The sequence below is a fragment of the Acomys russatus genome, chromosome 7, assembly GCF_903995435.1.
Source record: "Acomys russatus chromosome 7, mAcoRus1.1, whole genome shotgun sequence".
Classification (NCBI taxonomy): Eukaryota; Metazoa; Chordata; class Mammalia; order Rodentia; family Muridae; genus Acomys; species Acomys russatus.
In genome coordinates this window covers 57,857,279-57,880,682 of record NC_067143.1, presented here as the reverse complement: position 1 = coordinate 57,880,682, position 23,404 = coordinate 57,857,279, and the positions used below count along the sequence as shown (strand labels likewise).

The 23,404-nt window shown below is 46.2% G+C and overlaps 1 protein-coding gene across 2 annotated transcripts in view; it reads right to left on the bottom strand.

Annotated features, from left to right (window-relative positions):
• Nucleotides 1–23,404, bottom strand: part of Ppfibp2 (PPFIA binding protein 2) — a 147,216-nt gene that overhangs the window by 47,693 nt on the left and 76,119 nt on the right. Inside the window, exons 4-6 of one of the 2 annotated variants that reach the window (XM_051149173.1) lie at nucleotides 16,801–16,893; nucleotides 12,137–12,250; nucleotides 83–214 (exon numbers count right to left, since the gene is read on the bottom strand). In XM_051149173.1, the coding sequence (XP_051005130.1) occupies nucleotides 83–214; nucleotides 12,137–12,250; nucleotides 16,801–16,893 (339 nt within the window). Of the gene's footprint in view, nucleotides 1–82; nucleotides 215–4,609; nucleotides 5,194–12,136; nucleotides 12,251–16,800; nucleotides 16,894–23,404 lie in introns of those variants that run through there. The other variant, XM_051149174.1, reaches the window with a different exon arrangement.

Below are 23,404 nucleotides of genomic sequence, written 5' to 3'. Positions count from 1 at the left end.
TGCAGTTGGCCAGATGGCCTAGGAGCCTAGTGCAACTCAGGTTCCACTGCCACCCAACCCCAATCTGGTGCATCACACTCACCTCTGCTTTTCTCTGTTTTTCCTCTTGTTCTTTCTGCTCTTTCTCCATTCCGACCAGCTTGAGCTTTAGCTCAGACACCTCAGTCATCAGATCCAACTTTTGTGTCTCTAGAGATGTGCGACTTAGCAGCTCCTGTAAGCAAAAATGGATCTCAGCATCATAAGCCGCCATGGCAACAAGACCAGCAGCAGTCCCATCCATAGCACATGAGGTAACATCTACACTGTGTTTGCCACAGCCTAGGGTGGGACTACTGCATAGTAGTCTGTTGGGGAGAAGTTTGGCTGACTCTAGGTTATTTGGGGACAGCACAACCCCTGACATCACCCAGCATGCTTTGGAAGACATTTCTCAAAAAACATATTTCTCCATAGTAACCATTATTAATTATTTTCAGAGAAAATGAATGGGCACTTTCAAAAGATGAACATTTCCCATTTATTTCTGTTTTCAAGGCAAAGAAGCAAGCCCTCTGATTCAGAACAAATGAATATGAATTCGTGTTGACAACACAGTTTTGAAAAAAGGAATTTCTAGACCAGCTCCTGAGTACAATCAAGGACCAGTCTAGTCTCCTACAAATCCCAATGTTAGACATCATTACAGTAAATGCAGAGAGAAGTCGGCGTATAAAGTGGACTCCTGATGAGTGGTCCAGTGAGATGGCACTTTCCTAAACTATAGAAAACTTACAACTAGGCACCATGGAATATAGGTAAGGTTATTCCTTACTTATTGTAGAATGACCAAGTTCATTATTGCTATTTCTGCTGTCACCAGGACAGCACGGACAACCATATATCCCAGCTCCTGGATACCAAGGCTCCCATTAACACATACACACACACACCTATTAAACACAAACAAGAGAAAACAAGAAAAGATACAGGCAGGACAACTATAGAGGCATCATACAAACCAGAAGCATTTCCCGAGCTACAGGCCAACTTCTCTCTGCATTTACTGTAATGATGTCTAACACTGGGATTTGTAGAAGACTAGACTGATCCCTAATTGTACTCAGGAGCTAGTCTAGAAATTCCTTTTTTTTTTTTTTTTCCCATCAAAAAATGATGGTGTCTTGATGGCTAAGATCCTGGTGCACGGTAAGCCTTTGCCCACGCAGGTCCTAGCACTGAAGATATGCATGGTAACCAGAGGAACAACTAGAAAACAAACAACCGCTTGTGCAGTCTGAACATCATGTATCATCTCAGGCAACCCAACCCTCGCACAAAGGATGATGGTCTCTGAGCTCAGAGATACCAAGCTATCCTGCCATCATGAGTCAAACCACAGAGGAAAAGGCGTTTGAGTAGGAATAGATGCTTCACTGACCTAACCCTGAAGGCCACCTGGCCCCAATGAATCTCAACTACAAACTAACTGAATCTAACTAACTGGGCATCTAGACGTTCTCTTGAGCCCTAGGCCAGGGAAACAGGCTTTTCCTGGTCAGCCAGACTTGAGGCTGGATGACAGGGCAGAGGCAGGAGCACTACAGCATTAGTGGGATGCTTGGCCCCAAGGCATCAATCTATGAGATGTCCTCAATAATGACAAACTTGGGTTTGCTGCGTGCCTTCTGCTGCCTTCGCACATGTTCTCTTAACACACCTCCCAGGATTTGGCAGCAAACATTGGCTTCTGAAACTGAGAAAACAGGTCCAGGGAGAGTAAGCAAGTCTCCTGCGCAAGAACATAATACTCATCATAAGTGGAGTCAGTTTGCATATCACCCCCCATTTGACTTCAAAATTCGTTTCTGTTGGACATATCATCCTGTCTTCCAAACTGTGGAGAGAGAAGTATGTTGTGAATCAAAGACTCTAAAGTGAAAGACCAAACTGGGCAGTCAAAAAAAAAAAGTCACTGCACCCAGAAAACGTCCGCATAGACTGCCAGGGTGTCACTGAACATATACCATCTACAGAACTCTGTGGCTGAGCCAGACCAGGCTGGAAATAAGTTCTTCCCCAGGTAGGTGGGTACACCAAAATGAGGGGTTCTATTCTCTTGGACCAGAGTATGTGAAGTTCATAAGATGTTCAGAATCCTCCTTGCTTAACACTGGTTCTCTTCCACACCCCTTTTCCTCTTCTCAAATCTCTTTTCTCCTCATACCTGTTTCTCTGAGTCCCTCCATCCTTGCAGCTACATGCTTTGTTCTAAAACTAGTTTAAGGCACTTTGCAAAATAGCTATTCCTAGTTCAAAATGTATCAAAGGCTAGGGAGATGGCTCAGTGGATAAAGAGCTTGCCAGGCAAGTGCGGGGACCTGAGTTCAGATCCCTAGAACTTATGTAGTAGGTAGCTGGCCACGGTAGCACATGTCTATAATCCTGATGCTGCTGTGGCAAAACGGGCTGCAGACACACAAGAGTCCACAAATGCTGGCATACTACCTGGTCAGATGTACTCAAGGCCATGAGACCTGTCTCAAACAAGGTGGAAGGCAAGAAATAATAATACCTGAAGCTTTTCTATAATCACCACATATATGTTATACACACACACACACACACACACACACACACACACACACACACACACACGCCATATCCACAAAAGAAATCATAAAAGTTAAAGCAGGTAGGAGGAGACATAGTTCATAAGAAACTAATAAGCTACTACAAAGGAATGGGGATGAAACACAACATGAAGACATACAAGCTTCCAAGCTTCTATGCACAGGGACTAAAGGACAATTCCACAAGGTAAAATCCTTTTACCAACTGGAAAAGACACAACCTCCTGCACGGCCTGAACCTCGTGCATCGTCTCAGGCAACCCAACCCTCACACAAACAATGATGATCTCTGAGCTCAGAGATACCAAACTATCCTGCCATCATGAATCACTTTGGGGTGCTGAGATCTAAGAAAAAAAGGGGTCTTCTGTAAGACTTCATCCGTTTTTAAACACCTACCAGTGGCCAACGTTTAGGAGCATGACAATTGAAAGCACAAGCCCTGTGGGCTGCACGGTGATCCTAGGATGATACACACACACTTCTCTCCAGGGATCAGCATTCCAGACGCTGCTTCGATGAACTTTAAAAAGCCTTCCAAAGTGTCTAAGTTTCCCTCTGGTCTCACCACTGTCAAAGCCCCCCTAGCTGTTTAAACTCCCAGGTTGCAATTAGTCACACCAATGTTGCAGCTGATGAGGACAGTGCTGTAATTAGTTCCAATAGCCATCCTAATTAGTCACACCAGTGTTTGAATTGGTCATGCTAACACTCCAAGTGGACGTTCGGGTTGGACATGATCAAGGTTTAATTGGAAACCTGAGGTTGTTTAATTGATTACAGTTCACTGATAATAAACCTTTTACGGGCTCCCTGGTGTTTCCACCTCTTTCAAGCCTTTTGTTGATATCCCTGCTTTATCCTTGTCATGAAAATGACTATTCCAGACAATGAAATAAAAAAAAACAGGCTTTGTGTCCACACATCACAGAGATCCTTGCATATCCATATTCACTGCAGCACTGTTCCCAACAGCTATGTCGCAGAACCAACACAGGTATCCACTGACTGACAGATAGATTAAAAAAAAATGTGTACATATACACAATGAAAAAATTTCAACCATAAAGAACAAAGCTATGTCACTTGTAAGAACTGGAAATAATCATATTAAACAATTACGTTAGTCTCAGACACATGCATTTTATTTCTCAGTTTGGGACCCAGATTTTATGTAACTACATAGAGTCATATGTCTACAAGGTATAAAACACAACTGAAACTGTGGCGAGAAAAGGGGAATTTACAGAAGGGGCAGGGATAGGGAAGGGGAGGACACCAGCTATGGGGGAGGCCTACTGGACTACAGTATGAAAAGTTTGTTTGTTTTTTTTTTAACTCCTTGGAATTTAAAAGGGGATACATCAAAGTGCACATTGGTAAGAAAGGGATCAGAAGTGGGACAAGAGAAGGTAATAGGGGAAATATGATCAAATTAGATTATATACACATGTGAGGATGTCATAATTGATACAGACTAATAAGAAGACCAAAAATATATATATATAGAATTCTAATGCTGATTGTTGTTGGAGGAAAAAAAAAAAAATCAGCCTTCAACAAGTTTAAGCCAAGCCCAGTTCAGTCCTCTATTTCAAGACCCAGCAAGGCCCCTCGCCACTGTTAGGAACCAGACTCTCTCCAGTGCACAACTTAACAGACATTAGCTATCCTGCGGCCTCCATGGTCCCCTCTACCTCAATATGAACAGCAGTTGGATCTGACATGCTGTGTTTCCCCCTCCCCAGTCATTTCAGATGAGAAACACTCTGCCCACACCAATCCAACTTCGAGAGCTCCCTTCTCCCCGTCTTTGGACTGCCTCCAACCCAATTCACAGAGAATGCCTGTCTTCCATCTCGGGCTGCCTCCAGACCACTGTCTGTTCCATCAATTGTCCTAGGACAGGGCTGTTCAGGTCTAGTACATTTTCTCAAAGGCAGTAGTTTCCACTCCCCCGAGGCATTTGTCTTTTTACCAATGGCTTTTCTACCTACATTAGGCGATCTGCGTCCCCTCAGGAGCCTCAACATCCTTGCGGATGACCGTCCCGTCCTGGGTCCTGTATCTTCTTGCAGACCTTCTGTTCAGCGTCACACCAACCTCGGCTTCTTAGGGCGTTACTTCTCGGCGGCAGGGTCACAAGTAGGCCCTCATCTGCACCCAGAATGTGTTTGCTTTGTCTCCAAAGTCTTCAGCTCTTAAGTTCTCTAGGCTGACCTTTTCAACTATCCCTCTTGCTCCCTCAACCTAGAATTTCTTCTTCTGTGTCCACTGGTTACTTAGTAACTCCCTGTTTTCCTGGTCTATCAACTTTCTTTAGCAATATTTGTCTCCCTGGCCACTCTGCACTTTAAGGTTTGTCATTTTATTTGTACTCATATCTACAGCAGAAAAGTCTGTCTCCCTTCCCCCTGCCCCCAGACTGGTGGCCTTTGTTTACCAGGGCCCAGGTGGAGCCAAATCTCAGTTGTTATTTGTTTTCACTCCTCATGACCTGAGCATTGCTACTGAAAGTAATTTAATCACGCCCATCAGTTTCAATACAAACTCACCATATCTGATTACAGCTTATCTGCCAATACTGTCTGGTAAATCTTATACTTATCCGTTGTTCCTCTCAGTACTGTTCTAAATTTTCCTATCCCTCCAAGTTTTAGACCCCACAATGTCCTCTTGTCAAATAATCTCTCCTCCTATCTACCAAAAACAAAACAAAACCTGCCACCCTTCGCAGAACTTCCATTCTTTTTATTTCAGAGTTTTCCACATCATCTCATTTGTCTTTCTTCAATCCCTGTCTTAGTCCTGTCTCAGTGGGAACAAATGTGCACACACACTTTGTTCTAAAGGTAGTCTGACAAGACTGCACACTGTCATCTTCTGTCAGGTTCGCTCATTTTTATGATCTATTTTCTATCCGCCCCCCCAAAGCTGGGTGTGTTGACACTCATCTGTAACTCTATCACTCAGAGGCTGTGGGGGGGCATAGAGATTAGGCTACACTGACCCTGCAGCCCCCCTCTACCCGAAGGGAAGGAGAGAGGGAGGGAGGAAGGGAGGGAGGAAGGGAGGGAGAGATAGACAGAGACAGAGAGAGACAGATACAGAGACAGAGAGAGAGAGAAAGGGGAAGAAAGAGAGAGACAGACAGACAGACACAGACAGGGAGGGAGGGAGGGAGGGAGGGGGGAGGGGGAAGAGTACACAATGCTTCCAGAATGTTGTTTCTGAAATGCACCATTTTGACTGACCTTCCCACCTCTGCCCTTCAAGGTCTCCTCACACAACTTGGTGAATATCAGTTACGTTACCGTGGCAGGTAACCAGTAGTCTTTGGTGGTGTCCCCTGATCTTCCTCTAGCTAGTAACTCAGACAGACTCCCACTCACTGGGACCTAGCCACTCCCTTACCTTTGTGCTGCCTTGGAAGGAGTTCCCACCAAGCTAGTCCGGAATAGGACCATCAATCATGCACTCTGACCGGCATTTAATCTTGTCCTCACCATCAGCTCTCGCTCCTTGGGCTATAAACATGGTCAAATTTCTGACATTCTAAAGAAGCCTCTGAACTCCCTGGCCCTTCAAGTTACCGCCACCAACTCTCCTGCCTCTGCATAAGTAAATGCATGCTGTGTGTGTGTGCCTGTGCGTCTGAGAGAGAACCCTCTCTCCTATGCCCCTCCGCCATGCCTCTTCTTCCTTTCACTCCTCGACAAGATGTCTGTCTGGCTGTCTCCTGCCTCCTGCCTCCACCTAAGTAGGGGCACAAACAGTTTTACTTCTGGGATCCAATGTCTAAGCTTCAGCCGCGCCTTATTCTGGGCTTTTACATCCGCCACAATATCAAGTCAACATAAGTGCCTGTCAGCCACCTTGTCTTCTTTGTGCCAGGTGTCCCTGACCTTTCATTTTGCTCTCCCATCCCCTCTGCTGCCCTTATTCTGTCTACTTTAAGGGAAATGTCCTTGTGTCCCTGCTAGCTGTCATTCCAGGTCTTGGTCAGTTCTGGATGTACCCCTGCCTAACTGGAGTTGCAACAAACCTGCCCAGGCTTCCTGACACAGAGGGTGGGACCCCCACCCCACAGGCACTGCTTAGGGTCCTGAAGCTACCATGGTGGCTGGGGGAGAGACAGCAGCAGGAAAGCAGTGGGCTGAGGGGAAGGGAAGAAATTTTCCCAAGCAGCACTGCGCTTCCTGCTCCTAACTGTTTCAAGGTTGCCTGCAGTTTAAAGGGAAGAGGGTGAGGATGAGGAGGAGGAGAGAGGGGCAGGGAAGGCTTGCTTCACTTACTGTGAAGGACTGTGAAACTGGGTAAGAGCGCTTTAGGGGAAAAAAGAATGAACAAAATTATCACTTGCTCCTCTCTTGGAGCACAAGAACATATTGTCTCTCAGAGATGAAAGAGAGTTTACATCTCGGAGCAACAGACCATTTCCTTTTTCCCAAGGCTCAGGTTCTGAGGAGCTGATAAAATAAAATAAAACAAAATAAAAAAATCTTCTGGCTTTCAACTCATTCTCTCCTTAAGGGGCCACATCTTGAAGCAATTACCTCCATCTTTAAAAGTGGAACATGACCCAGGGAATTACTGACCAATGACAGGGGACTGCAGCCTGCTTGGCAACCTAAAACCAGAATGAAAGAATGGGCTGTGGGGAGACAAGAAAGCAAAATCATGTCCCTTTGCCCTTTGAAGCCAAAGGCTCCAGCCTTGCCAGGAAGCCAGGCGCTTGAGGAACACTGTAGAAAAGGGGCTTTCCTACCCCTCCTCTGTCTACTCAAGGCTCATTTCCCACTGCCTGGGTCCCTTTGAACCCACAGCCTCACCTGCAACAGGGGTTGATGTAGCAGCCTGCACCAATTTCGAGACATACAACGTCAAATAAGATGAAGAAACTGGGTAATTGTGCCTTAAAATCTCTCAAAAGGGTTTCAGAGAATATGAGACGCCCGTTTTTCTCATTCATGGCTTGCTGCCTTGTCTCCCCTCCTCAGACAGACCTGTGTGCTTGCCAGATCATGTGTGGGGTTCTATTTCATACTGTTTTTATTTTTTATTTTTTTTAATGTTCATTTCTTAGCATGTTGCAGGGCCTGTGTCCTGGCCTTACAATCCTTGCACAGTGTCTTCAGGTACACTAGCCATTGGTACGGTAATGTGTTTTTAACAAAAACTGAATAATTGCACACAACTTTGTGACTGCTTGGCACCTCCATGGGTAGCCCCTGGCTTTGTCATGATGTCTGGGCACTTCCTGCTTCTCCCTGGTGCTTTCTAACTTGTCAGAACTTCCTTTCACTGGCACAGCCCTCTCCTTCACCTCCGTGCTGCCTTGAAAGAAGTTTCCACAAAGCTCTGAGCTCATCGAGGGCAGGACCAGCAATCATGTGTTCTAATTGGCATTTACCCTACCCCTCACCATCACGCTACTCTCCTATGAGCAAAGAGCAGAGATGCACAATTTACAATCCAGACCATCATCTGTACTCTCTGCAACAAAGAAAAGCAGAGAGCCAGGACTCAGCGGCAGTAGTGCTTGCCTAGCATGCATGAGGCCCAGCATTGCAAATAATAACAACAACAACAACAACAAAAAAAACAGATTTACTGGCCTTCCCATATCAACATACAGGTCCACTGACTCCCAGTCACTCCACACACCTCAGCTGGTATCACATAAATGCTGGGGCTCTAGTTCAGGCAGAAGGCTTGAATGAAGCACACTAATGTTGTCCCCTACTTCTCAGAGCGGGATGGTGGCTACCGAAACTCAGGACAATTTGCATCCTTCTTTCCTTTCCAGGGAATCTTCAAGTGTATCTGTGGTGTAGGAGGACCTGCCCCTGAGTCCGTTCTGTCTACTTCTGGTTTATCTAATACCAAGAGAGGGTTTCGTGTTTTCCTGAAGACTGCATGAGTTCACAGTCAGTCACACCAGCCGGCAGGTGGGAGGATCTGCGGTGAACAGGGGCTGTGCTGGGCAGGTCTGGGGAAGTCTGAGGAGGCTAGCCTCTTCCTCTTGGCTTCACTGGAGTCTGACCCTGGTACACCGGGCTGTGTGAAAAGATGGCTCAGCAGGATTGCTGTAGCTGAACAAACCACAGGGTTTGGACTATACATATTGCATCTGGGTTTTCTTAAGTCCATGTGGTGATTTAAAAGTATGGCCACCCCCTACCAGGCCACGCTATGTTTGAATGCTTGGTTCCAGTCGCTTGAATTTGTGATTCTTGTTGGAGGAGGTGTGCCACTCGGGGGAGTGGGATTTGAAGTTTCAAAAACCCACACCGTTCCTAGCTAGCGCTGTCTGCCTCAAGCCTGTGGATCAGAGGTGAGTTCTCAGCTACTGTTCCAGCCCTAGGCCCGCCTACCTGCTGCCATACCCCAAGCCATGATGATCATAGACTCTGGAAACAGATTTCTGGAAATACAAACTCCAATAAACTCTTTCTTTACTAAATTGCCTTGGTCAGGTTATCTTATCACAGCAAAAGAAAAGTAACTCAGACAGTAGCGATACATAGCTGGTGGGGGGGAGGGGAAGGTCAGTCAGAGCACACCTTGTAGGCTAGAGGGCCCCAGGCCAGGCACAACCTATAGTTACTTCCTCTGCAATTGACACGGGATATTTCAATATTGAAATGGGTTGTCAAATTTTAAAGATATCCTTAAATCTTTAATTTTTACCTCTGAGTAAAATAACAAACTAGACTGTCTTGTATTAACTGGGTCTATAAAAGCAGTACACTAGCCCTGAATAACAGTTGTTACCTTTAGATAGGATTCATTAGTGTGCAGTGCTTTCTGGACCAGCGCATCCAGGAGAAATGCTGGGTTCCAGACAAACAGAAGGCCCTGCTGGAGACAGGGAAAGACCTCCTTCAGAGCCACGGACCAGGTCTGGCAGAAAGGAGCGAGTCATGAGTCACTCTTGTTCCAATCTCAGAAGCCAAGAGCCCTGCAGCCAAGGATATCTCAGCCAAACAGGGCAAGTCTCTAGCTGCCCCCCAGTTCATAGGACAGACACATAACATGCATCAGCACTGTGTGCAAGAACCAAGGGTCTTCACCACAGCGTCAAGCAGATTCCAGGCTAGCAGCAGCCCTGAACATGAAATCCAGAGCTGGAACCACCAAGTCCGCCAAACACCTCGTAGAAGCTGAGGCGCGAATGTGATCCCCAGTCTGAAGATGTAATCTTTATGAAATGCTACTCTTAGAAGACTGAGAAGCTGTACCAAAAGCTACAGACACAGAACTTGGTCAAGTTCTAAATATCTCACAAGTGATATCTCACCTACAGCTCATGGGAACAATCTATAGTAAGTAGGATACAAAAGCTAATTGACCTAAGACTTAAAATGTCCAAAATGTGCTGGGAGGTGGTAGCGCACGCCTTTAATCCCAGCACTCGGGAGGCAGAGGCAGGCATATCGCTGTGAGTTCGAGGCCAGCCTGGTCTACAGAGTGAGTCCAGGACAGCCAAGGCTACACAGAGAAACCCTGTCTTGAAAAACAAAACAGAAAGACAAACAAATAAAATGTCCAAAATGCTTTCTGTGTGCTAATGCTGACAGATAAGCTGGCCTCTGCCCAGGCAGTGCTGGCCTCCTCCAGCAGGCTCCTTGACGGACAGGGGCACTGCCACAAGAGGAAAGTGAACAATCCAGAAGAGAGGCTGTAGTCAGGCCCACAACAGCACTACAATGCAGGCATTCTCTGACCTCCGAAGACGTGGCTTCTAGCCAGGCACCGCCTTCCTGAAAGTCAGCCCTCTGACATGGTTCTCATGTATTTACTTTCATGGTCATGTTTTCATGGTCTCTTTTTGAACTGTTCACAACAGTCTGTCATCTTCCTTTCTTAGCCCCACCCCCCTCGAAACCACACCTCAGGCAGACCTGAAAACTGGATCCATCTGTGTCCCGTGCAAGATTTTTTTTTTTTCCCCCTCATTGGACTATTTTCTTCTCCAGGTATTCAAGTGACAAATTCCTTTTTTTTTTTTTTCCCCTATTAAAAAATCTTCTGGGGCTGGAAAGATGGATCAGTGGTTAAGAGCACAGTCTGCTCTTCCAAAGGACCTGGGTTCAATTCCCAGCCACCACATGGTAGCTCACAACTGTCTGTAATTCCAGTTCCAATGACTCTGACACTCTCACGCTAAAATAAAATTAAATAAATTATAAAAAAAAACTTCTGTTACTGATTATAACTTCTCAGGAAAAAAATAATAAAAAAAATGGTATATAGTCTAAACAAAGTCAAACTGAGCCAGGAATAGTGAACTTTATCAGGAGTGGAAAGACAGCAGATTAGTAACAACTCCAGGCAGCAACACTAGATTCTACAAAGGCATGTCCATTGAGATACTCATTTCTCTTTTCTCCCCCTAATTTCTTCAAATGCATCCAAACAAAACTAACACACCCCGAAACTATGACATTTATGCTAAGACCAACAGCAGAAGGCAAAGCCTGTGCTCATAGGCTGATCTTGACAGTTTGCGGAAAGGATTAGAATCTAAGGAAATCCAATCATTTTAAAAGAATGGCTTTTGTTCTTTGAATAGAGGGTGAGCCTCTTCCCTATGTCAGGTATCACATCAGTGGCCTCAAAGCACGCGCGCGCGCGCGCGCGCACACACACACACACACACACACACGCTTCCAGTGTGCTGTAATTTCCAAAATAGCCCTGTCCCCCCAAAAGCAAAGGAAATCTATGAATAGACCAAATCAAAGGTGTAAGGATGTGCCCAGCAGGCCTTAAAGGCTCCTTCTGACAACTCGGCACCCCTCCGTGAGCCCCCCACAACCACTTTTTACAATAGACAACTATTTGGGGGTCAGGTTAACTCTGATACTTCCACTTAAAATAACTGTAAAAGGTAGGAGAGATGGCTACATGGCTACAGTTTTCAAGTGGAAAAGAGTCACCACATTTAAGCATACAAGCCCGAAGCACTAGTTGTCCCTCTGCGGGACTACAGCTTGGCAAATCATGTGGACACGAACTAGAAACAGCAGAAGAACTTAAGGAGAGAACTCTATTTACAAAGTAAGGAAGCAGCTACCTGTTGCTCTCCTTTTTGATGTCTACTGAATTACAGTAAGGTGGTGTTTATGTGATAGTGTTTAATCAGAAGAAACTACAGAGGGAGGGAGTGGAGTCAGGGTGGGGGAAAATAAGCTGAGAAATTGACTTTCTACAACCCCAGATGCCGCCCCTGGCAGAAGGCAGCTTCTGTGATAAGATGAGGTGACATGGCCAGCAGAAAGAAAGTGCTCCTGCAACTCGGTCTAACCAGCTCAACAAGTTGTTCTCCACTGGGCAGCCCCGCCCCGCCCCACCCCACCCTCAACGTTCAGGTTGGTTTCACCTGCTGTCTAAACACTGCACAGTGCGGAGCCAACCCCACCTCCAGGCATCACGGGAGAGTAAGTGTGAGCCCATAAAGGGGCATTTAACACCAGAGCTGCTGCAAGCCCGAAGCCCTCCACCCCACCTGCCCGTACCTGCTGAAGCATCTCCTCAGCAGCATTGAGTTTCACCTGGTGTCCTTCCAGACACACTTCAAGGTCCCGAATCTTCTCTCCTTGGGCTTCCACTTGGTCTGTGAGGACGCTCACCTGTTACAGAACATAAGCCACAGTGAGGGATCTAGACTGCATGTGAGGCAGGGAAGTCCCCACTGTGGGGTGGGTGGGGACTCTCCTGACAGGAGGTCTGTCTTTTAGGTGAGTGAGGTTGAGGAAGTGTCCCAGAGGAAAACAACTCCAGTTAGAATCTCACCTTACCAGGGAATACTAGCCACTGCCACAATGACTGTTGGTGACATTTCCTGCTCTTGACAGAGGAAAGCACGTACCCGAAGAGTCATGAGAGCTGCCTCTGGGCTGGACTCCTGCTTCTTCCTCCTCTAATAGGGCAGCCTGGCTTCAAGGCATATCTCAGCTCTTGCCAGGGCTCTGCCACCTCATGGGGGAAGAGCGATCCAAAGCTTTATGGAAAGCAACCAATGACCTTGCCTCTCTCACACGGGTGTGGGGACTGCTCACCTATCAAGCCAGTGTTTGGAAGTAATTAAGGAATGTGGGACGTAAAGGGCATGTATTAGCACTGACAAAACTTGGCTCCCGAAAGGTTTCTGTGCTGTACAGGTCAAAACATGACTCTAAGTCATACAAACACCGGAGCCACACTGCACACACATGGCAGAAACAAGTCATTTTTTCCTGAGGAACCCTAAGATTGTCTAGGAAAATACTAAGGAAAATACATTTACACAAAGTCATCTTAATTATGCCCTATATACAAACTATAACTGTTTTGGGAGCTTCTTTATTAGCCAACTGACCCGTAGAACCTTTCCTGTTTTATTTATTATGAGACAGTTCTATACAGGAAGATGAAAGATCATGGGTGACCTTTCAAAAATGAAGAAATCAATGAATAGTAAATCAAGATCTTCTTCATTGAAGATATGTCCTTTCTATATAGGTTATCCTAGTTAATTCCTCATTCTGTAATGATTAATGAAGCATGAAGAAGTTAATGTGACTTCATTTATGAATGTTTAAATAAATTTTATGAATTAGAAAGTCCCCATTCTCAAAGGCACACATTTAAATGACCCTGACGACTTTACACGTTGTTCTTCTAGACCCAAATGATGCGTGGATAACTGAACCATTCTTTTTTTTTTTTTTTTTTTTTTTTTTTGGTTTTTCGAGACAGGGTTTCTCTGTGTAGCCTTGGCCATCATGGACTCGCTTTGTAGACCAGGCTGGCCTCGAACTCACAGCGATCCACCTGCCTCTGCCTCCCGAGTGCTGGGATTAAAGGCGTGCGCCACCACGCCCCAACTGAACCATTCTTGAAGCTGACAGAGCGTGTGTGCATTGGGTGTGCCAACATTCCAATAATCAAAGATGGGCTTCTTCCATTTAAACAACATTTGTGCACCTGTTTGTTTTACTGTTAATATTTCTTTTATGTCCATGGCTGTTTTGTCTGCACGCATGCCAGTGTATATGCATGTGCAGTTGGTGCAAGAGACAGAAGATATCCTGGAACTGGTGGTGTTGTGGGCGCTAGGAACGGAACTCAGATCTTCCGGAAGCACTGTCAGTGCTCTTCTAAGTGATGAGCCGCATCTCTAGTCCTGTTGTTTCGTTTGGTTTGGACCCCTGTTGCTGAGCATCATTGGTCTTTCCTACTAGTCAGTCCACTTTCAAAAGAGTGGGGTTCTGGGGACTGATTTGCTTCCTGGGATTCTAAGCTTCTGTTTGGGAAGGTGTTTTCTCGTTGGTCCTACTCACAAGGATTAAAATTCATAAAGCTGCACCCACTGTACTTAGGGACCAGCTGGTGGGGGGTGGGTTGTGGAACAGTACAGGCCACAGGTCAGCTGTGCAGAAGACCAGAGACACAGGGCTGCAGGGGATATTCTGAGCCTTCAGTCAATTCTGCTGTGAGTCAGGATGTATAGAAACTGGCACTAAAGATGTTAGGATTCTCCAGCCGCATTTTATAAAAACAAATACTTTTGAGGCCTGTATTAAACATAATTTTAGGTACAGGGAGGGGACAGAAGTGAATCCTGTTCTTCTTCAAATAGGGCTGCGACTCATTCAGTCTGTCTCAACTGTAACGTGAGTTACACAAGAGGCTGTGCCCTGCCGAGAGTTTCCAGAGCAGCTCAACAGGCCACTACTGAGCAGGGCAGAGGCAAGAATGGAAGAGTTGCTGACTGCCTGCCCACAGCTCCTGGCTGAACAGGAACCATGAGCATCAACTTTCACCTTCATTAGTCGGCAGCTCCCCAATTGTGTTTGGGTTACTTATATAGGGATTAGTGGAGAATTTGGTAAGAACAGAAATGGCCATGAAAGGGAGCATTACTATGCGGGACATCTTTATTAATTATAAATCCCAGTAAAAGCTGTGTGTTGTTTCAGCCAAAGAGGGTCCTAGTTCTAAAGTTTGCAATTTCACACTGCTTGCTACACAACTGTAAATTGGATTTTCTTTCATGAATCATGTCTTGGGGATGAAGTTTCAAATTGCACATCTTTCAAGGGACCTGAGCTGGAAAAGCAGGCCCTTGCTACCACCCACCCAAGAGAGTCCCCACCCTTTCTTTTCGGGGGAACTCCAGCCACAACAGCCCCTTGCTGTTCTGTCTACACACCAAGGACACTCCACCTCAGTGAGCGGGCTGGACTGACCAGCTCCTTTGCCTGGAATGCACTCCTCCAGCTATCTGTGTTTTTCTCCCCCTAGCTTCCTCCTGCCAGGGAGGTTTTTGAGTTCACAGGCCTTATCATGATTTATTTTTTTCCATGGTACTTATCACTACTTGAAATATTTAGGTATTGGTTCAGGTTTGTTCTCTCTCTCTCTCTCTCTCTCTCTCTCTCTCTCTCTCTCTCTCTCTCTCTCTCTCTCTCTCTCTCACACACACACACACACACACACACACACACACACACACACACACACACACACAATTTTATTCACCAATACGATACACCCACAGTATCTAAGACCAATATCTGACTAATCAGATATTCAATGACTTTACAATGATTTCATTATTTTAAAAGTCGCCGGGCGGTGGTGACGCATGCCTTTAATCCCAGCACTCGGGAGGTAGAGCCAGGCGGATCTCATGTGAGTTCAAGGCCAGCCTGGTCTACAGAGTGATTCCAGGACAGTCAGGGGTACACACAGAGAAACCCTGTCTCAAAAAAACTAAAAAAAAAAAAAATCAAAATAAATAAATTATTTTAAAAGTCAATGAGGGAAATAAAGGACTAAAACTAGTCTACAAAATTACGTGTGGTACAGGCTCAATCACTGAAAGGGGGTAAGGGGGTACAACCAAAGGACAGATGTTAACTTAATCTGCTTCTTGAAATTTTCTAAAAGAATTGATTAATCTTATGTCTATAAAATAAAATAAAAACATAAAATAAAATTAAAAAAAAGAAATAAGCATACTGCCATCTCACTCCCAATCCCTAGTCCTTCAAACTAAGGGCCACACTGTGGAGCCAACACCAGACCCCAACTGTCCCCTCATACTCTTCCTTTATTTCACCACAAGCCACTTGTGTTGGGTGTGCGTGTATGGGGGAGGATGGGGGACAGGGGACAGGGGACAACTATGTAACTTAGGATGACCCTGAATTTCTGGACCTCCTATTTCCGTGTCCCAAATGGTGGGATTACAAGTGTGCATCGTCTCTGTGTACTAGACACGGAATCCGGGGGCTTCACCCACATTAGGCAAGCGCTTTACCAACTGCACCCCACATCTGTCACCCCACATCTGTCACCAGACCCATTCATCAGCCTTCAAGCTTTTTTTGTTTGTTTGTTTTTGTTTTTGTTTTTCGAGACAGGATCTCTCTGTGTGGCCTTGACTTTCCTGAACTCACTTTGTAGACCAGGCTGGCCTTGAACTCACAGCAATCCGCCTGCCTCTGCCTCCCAAGTGCTGGGATTAAAGGCGTGCGCCACTACGCCGGACTAGCCTTCAAGCTTTTTAAGAAGCTGAAATTAGGACATTTATCTCTACATTCCCCAAACTGTCCATTCATATGTGATGCAGAGCAGACCCTGATACCCACTTGCTAAATGTATCTGCATTTGAGGGACAGCACAGCAAAGAGCTCCTGCTGCAGTGTAGGCTCTCTGGAAGAACAACCAGCATCACACCCTACCAGGGAAGATGGGCTTTTGAAAGCCAGAGGCTGTTTTGGTGCCCTTTCTCTGCAAGAAGTTTCCAAAAGTTCCGCTCCTCTCAGAGCAAGGGAGCCAGCAAAGGCCTAGCCCGTGCTGCCAGAGCAGGGATCTGGTTCAGTTTCAGACTCATGGCCCTGACTCCATTAGCATGCTCCCTGAGGCCTGTGTCACTCAAGGCTCAGTTTTATTAGTGACACAGGATGCACTCATCTCCCTTAGCAGCCTTACAGGCTCCTGGATGACTGGGCCCATTTTGCTTGTTGCTAGCATCCAGTTTGAGCCTGCCCACAGGGCTTGTAATGTGCAGACATAGGTGCTCGGCAGCACAGGATAAACAAATGGATTCGCAGCCCAACAGCACCTTCCAACAGGGGACTCCCCCTGTGCCTCCCTTTGCTGGGGAAGCTATGGAGTAGGAGGTACTCACCTGTAGTATGAGGGACTCTTTGTCTCCTTCTAGCCGTGCCAGGCGTTCCTGGTAGGTTTCATTACTAGCAGGAGTGTGGTGGTTTACCTGGGACTGAAGAGGGGGGAAAGAACACGCTTAAAGGGCTAGGAAAACACTACCCACTTCCAAATGCAGCACTTGGTGTGTGTGATTTATAAGGCCAGTTTCTGTGATGCTGTGTGCAAAACCAATCCCAGAACAGGAGACCTGATTTCAAGACAGCTCGGAGGACCAGACCACATGCCACTAAAAGGTGTGTCCTAGAAGATGGTGAAACCACCCCCACATGACCTCACCCTTGACTGAAAGGGCCTCGGTAGAGATTCCAAAAAAACCAGCAGGGCTTGACCTGATGTGCTGGGGCATGCTGGGTCTGGTTGAGCCAGAGGCACACCTATGAAGGGTCTGCTCTGGGTGGAGACTAGAGTCAGCACCACTGACCGAGGATATATGTAGGGCAAGAACCTTGGGATCTCAACTTTTCCTCCTTAGGGTTCTGCAGATTCACCCTACCCTAAACATCTCAGTCATAGAGAGAACTGAGCAAGCCGATGGTAAGGTCCACTCCAAACCCAGCCATAATGAGTGCATTGCCGGATAGCACGTCTCAGCAGTGCTCAAGCTGAGAGTAGAAAGCGCCACAACACAATTCTGAGAGGGATCTAAATGAATAACACCCAGAGCAGCTCAAAGAGTGAAAGTGAAACAGAGGGAAAATAGTAAGTGTAAAAGTACCTAGGAACTAGGAAGAAAAGGAAAGAGACGGGGTATAAAGCGGTAGAGGATGACAGACTCCTACAAACTGTCCTGAGCCACAGGCAGGGGCTGTCACTTTATAGGGCTTAGCAAGGGGCTGGGGGGGGGGGGAGCTCCTAATGGCACTGGGGGGGATGGGGGAGGACACCCCACCCGTGCTTACTTCATCCATGCTTAGTAAAAGGCTGAAAGCAGGGCTCCACAACCAGCCGTGCAGAGGGTGGGCTGTCTGAAACAGATCTTGCTGCTCAGTGGGAAAGCGTTATCCTGACAATCTGGGCTGGCCTAGTGTCAGCAATCAATTCCTGAGGAAGGTGTTTATCACCAGGAGAAAAAACCAATGTGCAATTGGGCAGGTCAGAGAGGGCCAGGGTTGGCCTCAGCTGAACATGAGGCTTATCTCCCCGCATTTCAACTTGAAGAATAGGCTCCTCAGCCTCTCTGTGTGAGGAAGAGCACCTCCTCCTCTGCCCTTCATTCAGGTGATGAACAAGTGACAGCCACTCCCAACCTCAGGCAGCATGGGGACGAAGCACTCTGCAAAACGGAGCCTCAGTAAAGAGAGAAGCACTGGGCTTCTGCTGAAGGACAGGAATGGGCTGAGCTTGGGCACTTCCCAGATAGCTGTGCCAAGCACAGTTGAGATGGTGCATGGCACCTGGTGACACCACTGTCATTCTTTCCAGCTCAAGCCCAAACCATCTCATCAACGGTTATAGAATCTCTTTTATGCCACAGACAAAGGGCCTTCATAATCACAATGGCTCCTTTGTGGATGGCAGTTTACTGTTGCATGAGGAGCTAACACTCTCGGTACTCCCACACGGCAGACGGTCCCCCTAGCATCCAGAGGTGGGTCACAATCAGTACTTTTTTTTTTCCTGAAGTGGATAAGACTCTCTTAGTAGCAGCACATATTCTCTAGCTAAAGAACTCATAATAGAATTTTCAGAAGACACAGAGGAAAGTTGCTAGTCACCCAAATGACGATGCATGTTTGAGACCAAGGTCAAAACCAGCATACCTGTAAGTGATACTTGTCCAACTGTAGAGTCACAACTTTGTCCAAAAGAAAGTGGATAAGAGAAGGCCAAGGGCTAAAGGGTCAATCTGTCCACAAGACTCTAGCAAGTCCCCATGGGTGCTGTGCTATATTCAGTTATTTATAGTCTACACCTACAGTAACTGCTACAATTTTATGTTCCCTTGAAACATCGTTTCTGTTCTGTTTTGTGTGAGACAGGGTTTCACTCTGTATCTCAGTCTGGTCTTTACCTCACCATGTAGCTCAAGCTGGTTTTGAACTCACTGCAATCCTTCCTGAGCCTGCCAAGTACTGGGGTCATAGGCATGTACCACCATGCCCAGCTGTAAACATCTATTTTTAAATGCAAGCCTAACTTTCCCATGCCAGAAATAAGGTCCAGTCACTCCTGACAGTTTGCAATACTCTACAAAACCAAAATGGCTCTGCCTCAGAGACCAGTGATAACTCAGAAGCCTCTCTCTTTTCCCACCGCTCCTGCAGAGGCGCTTTAGACACATGCCAACAAGCTTAAGGTGGCTGCTATCTCCCTGGTTTGATCTAACATCTGCTCTCTTTAAACACGCCAATTAAGGTTCCCATGGGAAACCAGTCTGCATGATGCTCAGATGCTGCCTCATTCTCTCTGCCTTTGTTCCTGAATCTTCATGTGATCCCCCTATGTGTACCACATAGCTCCATGTCCATACACAGTAAAGGCTCTTACTCTCCTACACTGTCTCCCACTGACGCTCTGCCTGAACTCTGACCCCCGGCAGGGAGAGACCTAGGAAAGCCAGGCAGGTGGCACTCATACAGGTGAGTTTTGCATAGATACTCTCCTGTCTGGGCCTCTGGTGGTTTCTGGGAACAGTACCTACCAGCTAAGTTGATAACAAAAGTCATTCAAACCAGCCCCTCATTATAACACAAGGTCTACCTGTACAGGTGCCCACTGCAGCAACCATCTGTGCTAAATGACCCAGAAGTTATGTTAAGAAAATAAGTTCAAGCTGGGCGTGGTGGCGCACGCCTTTAATCCCAGCACTCGGGAGGCAGAGGCAGGCGGATCGCTGTGAGTTTGAGGCTAGCCTGGTCTACAAAGTGAGTCCAGGATGGCCAAGGCTACACAGAGAAACCTGTCTCGAAAAACCAAAAAAAAAAAAAGAAAGAAAAGAAAAGAAAAGAAGTTCAGTTAGTACAGAAAATGCCTGCCAAAGTTCACAGCACACAGTAGGAATCGCTGAAGGCGCAGGCTCCATTCTAGCAGCCTGTAAACAGTAGTACAGTGTGTTAAAAGCTGCACACACAGGAAGCTGAGAGGCTGAGTAAAGAAAATCATATGACGACGGCCTGGGCTACTTAGGGAGATCCTGGCAGATGGGTCAGTTCTAGAAAAATGAAACTGACTACCTAAGAGAGGTCTACACCTATTCCTGGGGAAGAAAGAAATTATTCTTGTTTTCCCAGAGAGATTTTGTGTAATGGGATAAACCACATCTGTGATGATACTGTAAACAAAGCTCAGTAAAAGCCTTTGCTTTCCTGAGATGCTTACAGACAGACGGAAGGCTAACACACACAGCAAGGTCGTAGCAGCTCTGGGATCAGGACAGTATTGTCTGAGCACAGCACCCTGAGTACAGAGCATTCAACCGAAGCCAGGCTCTGCTCAGAGCACTTTACACACAACCACTCATCTATTTCTTCCTATGAACTCATGAAGCGAACACTATTTTATTCCCATTTTACAGATTAAGAACTATGGAGCAAGTAACTCACATGCTCGAATTACTAGGTAGTGTAGCAGTATGCTTTCTGTTGCTTGGGCTTACTTTGGGGATAGCTCAACTCTAAAAATTTGGGTTTTGTATTGTTTTATTGAGTGTATGACTATCCTCATAGTTGGAAAATATCTCTAGGGGAGTAAACAAAAGATGGCTTTTCTCTAATATGGACCACTTACTTGTAGCATTGAAAACATTAAGGCTCGTATTTGTACCTAGCATAGAAATACAAGATGGGTAATGTACAAAGCAAAATACAAAAGAGGCCCATGGCATGATGATGAAGTGCAACACAACTCCACAGCTAGTTCCATACGTGTGGAAAATAGAAAAGCTCCCAACAGGTTCCCTCACAGCTTTTTGGCAGTATTTTCCTCTGGGGATGAGGTAAATCTGTAGAAGGGCAGGAATGAGATAAAGGCCAATGGGACTTTGGCTATAATGTTTGAGTTTCCTTTTCTTTCCTTTCTTTCTTTCTTTCTTTCTTTCTTTCTTTTTTGGTTTTTTGAGGCAAGGTTTCTCTGTGTAGCCTTAGCTGTCCTAGACTTGCTTTGTAGACCAGGCTGGCCTCAAACTCACAGTGATCCCCCTGCCTCTGCCTCCCAAGTGCAGGGATTAAAGGTGTGCACCACAACTAAGGGTTAGGGTTAGGGGCTAACATTTGAGTTTCTTAAAAGTATTTCTTAGACTGACAAGGTTGCCCAGGGGGTAAAAGCACCAAATACAATAAAATAAGTAAATAAAAGGAGGGGAGGGAGGAAGCAAGGAGAAAGGAAAAGAAAAAAGAAACAATGGTGAGAGAGAAGAGAAAGAAAGCAAAGAGACATAGAAAGTGGGGGGGGGGGGGGGCGGCGGGGGGGGGTGGGGGGCAGAGGAAGGGGGAGAGAGAGAAAATGAACCCAGATGTTGTTCTCTGGTCTATGTTGTCTATAAGCAGAGCCTTCCTGTCCGTCCTCTCTGGGCCTGGCCTAGTTCACACTGAGTTTCAGGAACCTGTGACCAGAGAAGCCTTGCTAACGCATCCCTGTCAGCATGATCACCGATGTTTACTCCTGTGGAAACAGATTTCTAGGGAAGAATTCCTGCAATTTGCATATAGCGCTGAATTACAAAGGAATTCTGCCATCCCTTGCTTGGTTTGCTTGGGCTGGCAATTTTTAAAACCAGGCAGCTAGTTCTAAACCCACTATAGTTAAAACTGGGATTATCATATCAAAGGCTAATGTGTGGCTCAGGGCATGTCTGTGAAGGATGTACTGGGATTAAAGTGGCAGTGCAACTCCTTTGTGTGTGGAATGGGTGGCTTTCTATCCACCATCTGTCTGCCTCCAGGAAGGTGAAGACAGAGATGAATACAAGAATAAACTGACCCAGAGGCATGTTATTAGGGTGGGGTGGGCTAAGAAAAAAGAATGTAGATGAAGACAAGAAATAAACAGGAAGTGAAGCCCAAAAGATAATGGCGAAATGGGAGGTGTACCATGATAGGTAAATAAGGATATAAGCCTACCTATTTAAAAAGCTATGTTGAAAGAACTTCTATGTCCTACTCAGCTGTACACATGGGCAGGGCTGGGAACTAGGAGCCTCAAAGCTGGGTCCCATCTATTCTCCAACTGAACTTCAAGGCAGAGGAACCCTAATATGTTGCTAGAGGCTTCCACATTCATTTACAGTTTTTATTGCCCCTTCCTCAGCTGTCATAGGACAGACCAAGAAGTTGTAGGAGCCAGGCTGCCATCTCAGGCAGGTCACCTTGTCTCAGACATCCACTTCATCCACTAAAAAAAATTGTCCATAGAGTGGCAGTGAGGGCCAGCCAGGTGGTCCATACATAAAAACATCAGGGAATAAAAGTACAGAATGCTTTTTAAAGCAGGGTGCTTTCATAATCCCTCAGCACTATAAACAGCCTTTGAATGCTCAAAAGAATATGGAAACCATTTAAAAGGCTTTGTCTAAGCCCAGAGACCGACCAAAGTTCAATTAGAAGCAGTCATTTCCCACTCCCCCATTTTGCTCAAGAGAACAAGAGGCAGTGTTTCTGATCAGGACATCTAAGAAAAATCTACAAGCAACCCACAGGAACAATAACCAAAAATGTTTTCAGGCTGGAAAGGAAAATAAGAAAAGCCTGCCTGACCTCACAGAACAGGACTGGAGTCACGCCTTTGGCACACACAGATGAAGACGTATTCACTTTTCCATTGCCACGAAAAAGGTGCCTGTGGCTTGAGTCAGGTCTTCGTGGCCACAGTTTTTCCTCTCTGCAAACATTCTGCTGTGCTGCATACATGTTTATAATAAATGAAGTAAAACTATCCAATAGTCATGAAAGCTGACATTTGAGGGGCTAGGAGATGGCTGCTCGGTGGGTAAGTTGGGTTTTCCCTGAAACTGGGATAACCTAGGTTCAGATCTCCAGGACTCCTATAAAAAGCCAGGCAAGGCTGAGCACATGCCCCCAGGTCTGGGTGGCAGGCGTGAAGTGGAGACAGGAGGACTGCTGAAGCGTGCTGGCTACCAGCCCAGACAAAACCCCGTGAGTTCCAGGTCCCGTGAGGGATGCCACCCCGAGGGAATAAGGTGGAGAATTAAGAGATAGAATGACATCTAACAATATCACCTTCCAGAGTCTAGGTGCACAGACAGACATACACATTAAAAAAAAATAAAATAACATTGAGAGTTTTACTTCTGTTCCGCTCTAGACATTAGGCCAGTTAAATCACCCCCAAGCAGCCTCTTCAAAGCCAGCACTAACTACAGTGGCTCATGAGAGTCCACCACATTTGCTTGCTCCTAGCCTGTCCTCTCTACTGGATCCTGACCAAGGGATAGCTAGCTATGCACAGCTCTTCATGGAGTGCTGGATGCCCTTTGAGTACCTGATGCCATGGCTGGGGTAAACAGAATCCCAAAGACAAGACTGTGGTAACATGCCCAGTGTCTATGGGAGAACACAGCCTTCACTTAATTCATACACTGGCACATTCTCAGGGATGCTGGGTGGGAG